The sequence below is a fragment of the Fusarium falciforme genome, chromosome 3 (genome assembly GCF_026873545.1).
Source record: "Fusarium falciforme chromosome 3, complete sequence".
NCBI lineage: Eukaryota > Fungi > Ascomycota > Sordariomycetes > Hypocreales > Nectriaceae > Fusarium > Fusarium falciforme.
Window position 1 is genome coordinate 2102109 of NC_070546.1, and position 9537 is coordinate 2111645.

The window sequence follows — 9537 nt, forward strand, 5'->3', positions numbered from 1 at the left end:
CCTTGACGGGCTCCATCAACCTTTTCTCCATCCCACGCCGGTTTCCAGCATTGTCTACCAAGCCTGCTAGCCTTACACGCAGACGCAGCGGCGGGATGGCCCAGTCATGCTGCGAAACGTCCACACAGCGCTGTCCCCGACCGAGTTGCACATCTGACACTCGGGCACGCCTGCCGTGCCGCGGTTGAGTGCCCGAGGAGCGGGATAGGCATTCAGCCACTGATTCCAGCCCCTTTCTGGTGTCAGTTGCCGCGATAAAATCCGACAATTTTCGGCTCCAGCACACAAAGGAAGGCAAAGGCGTACTGGACAAGGCGCAAGAGCATCATAAAGACCCGACAGACATGGGAAGTGGAGAACAAACCCATGCCTGAGAGCACCATGTGGAATTGTGGATGTGTGACCCCTCCACTCCCAATCGTGCCAGCTCCAGCACGTCGGTGAGATAGCCCGATGCGCCGGCGATCGCTCCAAGGGAGGGAGGGTTGCAGGGGGCTGGCGGAGGGGCCTAGTGCTGGCCCTGGAGCTGGCTCTGAGGAGGGACCAGGGTCCCGTCATTCCAGTGCCCCGGTGCCCTCCTGGCTTCTAGGTTCTGGGGTTGATAATGGCATTGGGTGGTTTGTGGGCAACTTGGGGATTAGATCGTGGTTTTAGGGGAATTTCCATCCCTGGGATCTTGGACTCAGACTGCGGCTTCTGGGCGGCGACTCAGACTAACCCGAATCCCACTCGTCCAGAAGACTAGGGTACCTTTACTTTGACGGTCGATTGCGCACCCAAGCAAGTCCCTGGATGATAATTCCCTCGCCCACAAGTCAGCGTCGTGGGCTCCTGGTCATCGTGACCCCCAGAGACGAGCAGTCACAACTTTGCTTTTCTCTGCGTCAACGCCGGGCAGCAGGCCACGCACCGCACCGCACTGCACCGCACACCCCGGCGTCCGTCCACGCTCACCGCGCCCTAGTCGCCGGTCCGGTCCTCACTTCCTTGCCACTCAACAAAGTCTGGAAACTGGCCAGCCTTTAATTACACGTCAAAGGCGGCACAAGAAAACGATTCAACTACAGTGGGACGCCGACACGGACACGCATCCATCCTGGATGGGCGGACCGTTGGCCTCGGACAAGAAAAAGCAACGTCGCTCAACTTGTGTCATCCGGAGCCAGAGAGGCCAGCCATCCATGGTTGCTGACCGACTCGGAGACTGCATTCTCCAGACGCTGCCAGGCAATGGAAGAAGGCAGCGCAGAAAAACCAGACGCAAGCACAAACCGACCCCGCCCCCGTCCGGGTGGTCCACAGTGTTTCTCAAGGGCGGCGCCACTAAAGCTCCCTAGTAAGTAATGACAGCTTGGAGTCTTGCAGAAGTCGATATGACAGGTCTGTTGCTACTGTCGCCGCCGTCGCCGGCCCCCAGCATGCCCCCCGACACCACGGCCGGATACCTACCGATCGTCAAGGAGTATGGCAACCCACATTGGCCTTGTCCTAGGGTTACTGTACTCGTGCCTGCCTTGTCTCGAGCAATACCCATCCTTTGTGCTCCGTCCCCTTGACCATACCCTTCCTGGACTCCCAAGGCATTCCTAGACGATCGCTATATTCGGCTCATCCTCCAACACCTCTTGTCACGAAACCATAAAGTCCATCTAACCCCCACATCTTGAACCAGCTCGGACCTCCCCAAGCCTCCTGATACATTGTCTCTTGACACGGACATCTCTTATATCTCATACCATCCTGGGTCCACCCCATCTGTCACCTTGTCTTCATCCTCTTCAACTTCCAGAAAGCACCATGGTCTCGTCCAGACATCCCCGGCTTGCCCCCTCGCCACTCAACCAGGCCCCTGACAGCCGAGAACAAGACTCGTTCCCTCTTACGTTGCAACCTTCGGAACACCAAGATATTCAACGGCCTGGGCTTCCTTGCTCGGGCATGGATCCCCACGAGGACGTGGCTAGTGGATTCATCTCCCACAAAGCACCTGGAACCCGGTGCCCTACCTGTGCTCTTGCAGGCAAAGAAGTATGGGTTATTCCTGGTCGTTGTTGCGGATACTGTGGAACACCCTGTTGTGACGAGGCTCATTAACGATCACGGTAAGTCTACTGAGTCTTGTGTGAATGTCAAAGAATAGACGTCTGAACGATATACAGCTCAACGGTTGCGGTTGTTTATGAGTTGTCAAGAACTCGACAAGCCCTGATGGAGCCAGGGCCGAAACAACTCCAGACCTCGGCCAGGCATGGCACAGCGCGGTGGCACGCGTCCCTTCCAATATCAATTCGAGAAAACATCCGACCAAAAGGAAGGATTGTGAAAAGAATTGCATAGGGATCGCGACAACCCTTTGATGCGGCCGCGAGCTCGAGGTCATCCCACAGAATCAAGTTGGCCAAACGGGCTGGGCGCTCTGATTGGCACAATGGCGTTTTAAAGATGCTGTTACGCCATCAAGCAAATGTCTCAGAAAACCGTGGGTGTGACCAGGGTCACTTTTCCATGACTGATGCCCCTGGAGGGCCTCAGAAAAAGGTCGACAGAGAACACCAAAATGGGGCTGCCGAGGCGGAAGAAGGGGTGGCCTGAATGACCTTGCTGGCCTTGGTCGAGGGTTGAACTTCTTCCTCTAGGGATGATCATTTACAAAGAGGAGGGACGTGCTAGGGCTGATGGGCAGGTGACCAAAGCAGCATTCTTTCAAGTCCTCGCTCGGGCTTACTAGGATGCTGAGATGCATCGTCGATCAACTCGCATCAGCCACCCTGTCACCACATGGCTTTAACCGGAGTACGGGAAGACAAGTGTAGGCGATGATTGCCCGAGGCTTGCCGGTGGATGGATGGAAGACCAAGTCTGGAGGCAGGCAGTGAGCGGTGTAGGGGTAGAGACAAAAATAATTTGCGGAGTATTTAGTTGCGATATTAATGATAATGAATCTTTTGAGGAGCGTTTGATGGTCCAATCCCTCGTCTTCTTTCAACTGCTCGCACCCTTGGCGTCGTGGCGGCTCTCGAATGCCCTGAGACATGTGGTGGATGAAGTCGGGTTCCAGACTCTCGGCGTCGCGCCCAACAGAAAGAAATCTTCGATAACTGACCCGTATGACGCAATGAGGCTGCTAGGGTAGGGTCTAAAAGTACGTACTTAGATCAGATGCAGAGGACCCAGGAGTCATCCCTGTTTAAGGTGTCAGTTCAGCTGTCAACTCTCATTTGCAGCCCGAGCTGGAGACCGACCAAGCCCTCCGGCGATCCCCGAGGTATTTTCGGGCTGCCCAGGATAGGCAGGACAAACTGGCGAGTGATGTGCTGATAAACAGCCGCAGGCAATTCCTGTCGTGCCAAACAAGCTGAATAAAACCAAATTGTCGGCGTGAACTCGGTCAATGGGGACTCGGGCCCGGCCTCCGGGAGTCGGCACCCACTCCCCTGAAAGCCCCCGGCCGTTGAATTGGCCCGGCCCCGGAAAGTGGACCGTTAATTTCCTGCGACAATTCGCGGCGCTGTCATTGGCTGGACAAGCGACCCCAGAATTGATTGTCCGCCCATCACCCGCCCCCGCCCCCTCCCTTCCGAGCACTACAACGGCTTGTCTCGCGATCCCCTCAACGCCGCGCTCCGATCTCAGTCAACCTCTGTGCGCTCCCGCGGCCGGACCACCGTCTGTCTGGCATCCCGTGCACCGTGATTGCCCGGCCCGCCCGCCAGTCAGAAACAAACACACGGCACGGCCCGGCCTAGTCCGCGCACTGCGGGCGCTCAGGATGGCGGCCGCCGAGCAGAACGGCATCGACATCCTCTGCGATGCCGCCGGCTCGGACATGCTGCTTTCATCATTATTCGCCTTAGCAGCTCCGGGGCAAGATAAGCAGCGAACCCAACCGCAGAATCAGCACGAATTGCAGCACCCGCTGCCGACAGCCTCACCTTCGAAGCAACCCCAGCAGCAGCAGGTCTATCACCAACAGCTAGACCCTGCGCTGCAGCCGTCGCAGCAAGAAACTCCACGGAAGACCACGTCGTCTCTACCAGCGAAGCGCAAGCTGTCCGACGCGTCCGCCTCATCGCCGTCCCACGTCTGTCACATCTGCCGACGCGTCTACGAGCGAGCCGATCACTTGACGAGGCACCTGAGGTCGCACGAGAACGCCCGACCGTACCAATGCTCCCGCTGCCCTAAGCGCTTCAACCGCGCTGACCTCCTGACGCGGCATGAGACCACGCACGACCGAGATGGCGCTGCAAAAGACCGCCCCTTCATCCGAAGAAACGATCGCGCCGCCGAAGCTTGTCTGAACTGCGCCGCCTCCAAGGCCAAGTGCGAGGACCAAAAGCCGTGTAGTCGCTGTCGCAACAAGAGCCTAACATGTCAAATGCCGGCGAGGCGTGGGAATCAATACAGAACTTCAGAGTCACAAGCAGGAGTTTCCCCTTCTGATAGCTCAATGGTGGCCTCAACCACAGGCAATGACAACCAGGTTTTCACGGCAGGCGATGCCGCCTATGCGCTGTCGCAATCAGCTGTCGCACACCAAGTCCAATCGATTGATAATACCGCTGGATATGCTGGTCCATCCTTCCTCGGTGCGCCAAGCGTGGAAGCCACGCCTGATGAGACTCTGTACTTCGCAGTGCCGCGGAAACTCCTCCCTGATATCGAACTCTCCTGGGACATGGACTTTGGCGGCTTCGCTGTTCCAACATCAGATCTGAATGGACCAAGCCCTCGGCTGGGAAATGGGACAAAGCGTTCATCTCGTCAACCTCGAAGAGACATGGCTCAGGAAGACGCAGCTTCCCAGCGTTCAGCTTGGGTGGCTGACCCAGACACCAATGGTCAAACAGACACCTTGGCCGTCCCCTCGAACAAAGTGTCATCCATTGTACGCGACGGCCTCTTCGCTATGGTGCTCGCCGATAGCTCGAACACCCGGCAGATCCCAACATTTCCCTCGGCCGAAACATTGGGCTACCTGATTGAAACGTTCTTTACCCAGCAAGACCAGAAACGGGATGCCTTCACCCACAAGGCTTCTTTTGATACCTCCGCGGCTACCTTGGAACTCGTCTCTGCCATCGTCTCGAGTGGAGCTACATCTGGGCCAACAACCTGGCAATTCGGCCTTGCACTTAACGAGGTCTTGAGAACTGTCCTCAACAGTCGTGTAAGTCTGGCGATGTTCCACTTCTATCTGATGTTTGTGCACCGCTATGCTGGTGTGCATAACATAGACTTGGACGAAAATGAGCTAACGATAAATAGCTGGAATCTTTTGATTCGACAGCGAAACCCCTGATGCTGCTCCAAGCGTCCATGCTTCACCTTGACATTGGGCAATGGTGTGGCTTTAATCGTCAAATGGAAATGGCACAGACTTTTGCCCAGCAAGTGTTGACAGTAAGCCTGCCTTGAACATGGTTGTCCGTCAGCGGGCTAACGAAGAAAAGCTGGTTCGAGGAACTGGGAGGATTTCTTTTTCGTCAGACTCGGCCCTCTATATCCCGAGTGTAGGAGACTCTCCTGGGGACTTGGAGTTGAAATGGCAGCAATTTGCTACGATAGAATCCTACAAAAGGTTTGGTCGCAGCTCCTGCTATACCTGATACTTGCTGACCGTGTTTAGGTTGATGATGCGCCTGTTCATTCATAATGTGCAATCCTCAATCGTTTCATGGAGGAGCCCAAACATGGCATACAACGAACTCGACTTTACGCTACCGGCGGCACCTGATCTTTGGAGGGCTCCAAGTTCACAACAGTGGCGGGAGCTGCACTCGGTAAAGAGGTCCACGACTGCAGGCATTCCGCGACTCTTGGATGTGAGAGACTGCATGTCATTCGTCGTCGAGCCCAACGACTATGTCGATATCGAGCTCTGTTGCATGGCCGCTCTGTCGGGGATGTGGGGGCAGATTTGGATCTATCGTGATGCTGTCACGTACCACAGCAACCCGGATCGACGCAGTACCGACTCTCCAGCTTGGACCAAGGCTTTGTACCAAGATCTGTATAGCAGATTGATAAGCTTCTCCAACCAAGCTCAGGGGATGCAAACATTTAGCCCGGAGCTCTTGCTGTTTTGTGAGCTCTTGATGATGACACTTCATGTCTCGTTTGACGAACTGCACCGACTCGCTGGCTACAACGGCGAGGGAGGGTCCCGGAGAGCGGCGCAAATACTGGAGGCTGCCTGGTTTTCAGGACCGGAATCTCGCTACGCCGTCTGGCACGCTGGGCAGGTGCTCCGCTATGCGCAGGATTGTAAAGCAACAAGTCTGCAAGGGTTCAACTCAATGGCTGTCTACTTTGCTGGTCTTACCCTTTGGGCGTACGGCATCATGTCGGCTCCGGGCTCAACAAACGAGCAAGGGATTGCGGACGACCATGTGCTACTCAATGGACAAGAAACGAGGGAGTCGAGGGCGTTCCTCGAACTCGGACAGGGCACACCGGCCTTGACGTTTCCAGCAGGCCTACGTCTCCAGATCGAGCCATTATCGAACCGCGATGTGGCCCTGTCACATGCTCGAAATCTCATGCGACAAAATTTCCCCGTACTCAGTGAGCCGCTGCCCCAGCTGGTTGAGAACCTGTGGCGCCGACTTGCAGAACTGCAGTCGGGCCAGAACGGCCAGGCCATGGCCAACACGGATGGAACCGTGGCAGGAAACGGTAGCCGTCATGTTTGAAGTTGTTTATTCCTAGGTATGCGGACTATGAAAAATGATGTTTGCGTGGGTTTGTTTGTCCAGAAATCATCCAATTGGATGTTAGCGAAGGAGTTGGGGCGGAAAACGGGAAACACAAAAGGGTCATGACTGGTAACACGTTACAAGGCAGGGTTCTATAGGTTGATATGATGAACTATTCATTGTTGGAGTCTTGAACTGGTTGTTTATTGTCTATAAGTCGTGTTGGTCTCGGAGCCCACGTCCAAGAGTGAGCATCATTGCCCGTGTTACGTTCACGTCTACACTTACAAACCGAGCGGACGGCACTGCTGATGAAATAGGATAGGAGGAAGTTGCACTGGAGGTGATTCTCGCCGATGCCGCTTTCCTCTGTCCACATCTCACTTCTGGAAAGAGGGCCAGTATGTGCCTGCTGCGAGAAAGGGAGTCCCTTTGCCAACCCTTCTTGTCTGCTTACAACCACTCAACTCCCTTTTCTCCTTTTCATCTGGTGCTACTCACTCATTTCATTACTGCGACAACAACTCTTATCGTCGGCTTGAAGGCGGCATTTCTATTCATCTTCACCTTTGTCCTTCATTTCTATCCCACGGCTTGAACAACGCGAACCGTCTCGATGCCCCCCATCTAGAAGAGAATTGACAAGCCGCCAGGCCCTCTGCACGATGAACTCATCTTTGAACGCCTCGATGATGCACGTCTCTTACGGCACTACGAGAACAATGCCATGGCCTGGGCTGGGCCGCTCTCAACAACAGACTTCCTGGACCTTCATTTCAGACTGAGCACTATTCCAGGAGAAGCTCGCGCTTTTGAGATCTGGGCACTCCGCAAACCCGACGACCCTTTGGGTATAATCTCGAGCTGCGCAACACATCTCCGCGACGCAATCGTGAGCCGTGGCAAGGGCGTGAGGATGACTGGCGCCGTCGTCATTTCCGAAATCTTTACCGATCCTGAGTACCGCACCCGCGGCTTCGCCAAGCTGCTTCTCAAGAGAGTACAAGACCACTTTGACAAGCGGGACGACTTGGATATTGACTTCACCGTCATCTACGGCAATGGCTCCTTGCAATGGTACCGAAAGCTGGGGTGGAAGCCTGTCACAGCGACCCAGCTGACTATCAATGTTGAGCGTTTCCAGACCTGCGCTGAATGCGAGAATGAGTTGGAATTTCTCACACTCCAGGAAGTCTGCAACATTGCCGATTGCGACGTCAACGTCAGCAAGCTGCGTCTCTCAAAGGCCCAAGGCCCCAAAACCCACATCCAACTTCTACCCAGCGCGTTTTTGGCCCGACGGCACCTATACCGCTCCGCCTTACTCGCCTACAAACTGCGTCAAGGTCACACATACAACAGGCACCATGGGGTTTCGATTCTCGAGGACGAGGCAACAGAGGTATCAGCATGGTGGGTCCACGACTTCCAGAACAGCCGGCTCATGATAGGACGTCTGTTTCTGACGCGTTTGAACAATGTGGATGAACTGGTAGTTGAAGTATTGGAGGCAGCAATGGAGGAGGCAGCCCGGCGTGGGCTGCGGGAGGTGGTGCTTTGGGATCCGAGCCCTCAGGTGGTGGTGGCGGCCATGACAATATGGGATAAATATGATACGGACGTGCAAGTCATGACTGGGGAGAGAAAGGAGATGGTACCATGTGTGAGATGGAAGGGCGGCGAGGAGCGGGATGTTGTGTTGGAGGAAGGGCAGTTTGTGTCGTGGAGTTGATGTGCAGGGCAGGGCAGGCTTCGATTGGGGGAATAATTCGGGGCCGGAAGAGTCCATGAATGAAACAGCGACGGACGTCGATTGCGGCGTATGTAGGTATGGGCAAGGTTGTTCTTGTCTGGCGATGCTGGGGTATCCTAACCCTGGAGGGTTGGAGTTAATTCCATGTATAATAGACAGCGAACAAAGCCGAGATTTGGGATTAATGGTTGTCAATTCCGCTGTGCTGTGCTGATGCAGCGGCAGTCATTCGTTTCGTTTGCCGTCTAGAGCCGGGTCTAGTCGGATCTCGGGACTTGAAGCTTGGCTTGAGAATGATGGCTATGCTATTGAGACGTCGTTATTGGGTAGTCAGGACATGAATGAAGCTGTGGTGGGGGCCGGGGAGATCAACAAGGGGAGGAAGACGATGACAGGGAGGAGAAAAGGTGGGGTACGAGTTGACCCCGCGATGGTTGAATGACAAAGCATGGATCCCCGAGGACGAGGGGCGGAATGCCTGCCATCCATGCAACCACCCATCCATGGTTATTCACACTCACCTTTAACCCGCATGCAACCGTTGGCTGATCTGTACTGTACTCTGTACCTACCTCCCTATCTTGAACATATATGAACCCAAGGCTTCTCCTCAGAGTTTCCCCTCTGATCCGACCGTCCACCCCCAGCACTGTATCCCAGGTCCGAGCGAGACTCTACACCACCAAGATGGCGAACCGTGTCCACCGAATCACCATGTTCAAGATGCCCAGCGAGGACGACCGGGCCGTTCTGCTGGAGCAGTACAACAAGCTGAGTGCCAACCAGCAAAAGGTGAGCCCAAAAGTCACTTGCCTCACACACAGATCCTCACTAACTGGTTTCTTCTAGGACGGCAAGCCCTACATCCTGTCCATGGTGGTCGGTGCCGCCGATGAGGATGCCCGATCTCAGGGATACCACTTTGTGTCCAAGACCGAGTTTGCCAGCATGGAGGACATGAAGTACTACGACGACGAGTGCAAGGCCCACAACGACCTCAAGACGGTCGTTAAGACGCTGGGCGTCCAAGGTGTCTTGACCATTTACTTTAAGCCGCAGGCTATTGGTGGCATTGACAATGCTTGA

General features: G+C 55.1%; 2 protein-coding genes across 2 annotated transcripts; both read left to right on the forward strand.

Annotated features, from left to right (window-relative positions):
• Positions 1 to 3628: 3628 nt before the first annotated feature.
• NCS54_00396600 (Hypothetical protein) lies at positions 3629 to 6695 on the forward strand (the record flags this gene model as incomplete). Its single annotated transcript, XM_053149518.1, has 4 exons — positions 3629 to 5170; positions 5269 to 5403; positions 5454 to 5581; positions 5630 to 6695. The coding sequence occupies exons 1-4, from the start codon at positions 3770 to 3772 to the stop codon at positions 6693 to 6695; spliced, it is 2730 nt and encodes a 909-aa protein (XP_053005493.1). The 5' UTR covers positions 3629 to 3769.
• Positions 6696 to 9042: 2347 nt separating this feature from the next.
• NCS54_00396700 (Stress-response A/B barrel domain-containing protein) lies at positions 9043 to 9537 on the forward strand (the record flags this gene model as incomplete). Its single annotated transcript, XM_053149519.1, has 2 exons — positions 9043 to 9243; positions 9301 to 9537. The coding sequence occupies 2 exons, from the start codon at positions 9043 to 9045 to the stop codon at positions 9535 to 9537; spliced, it is 438 nt and encodes a 145-aa protein (XP_053005494.1).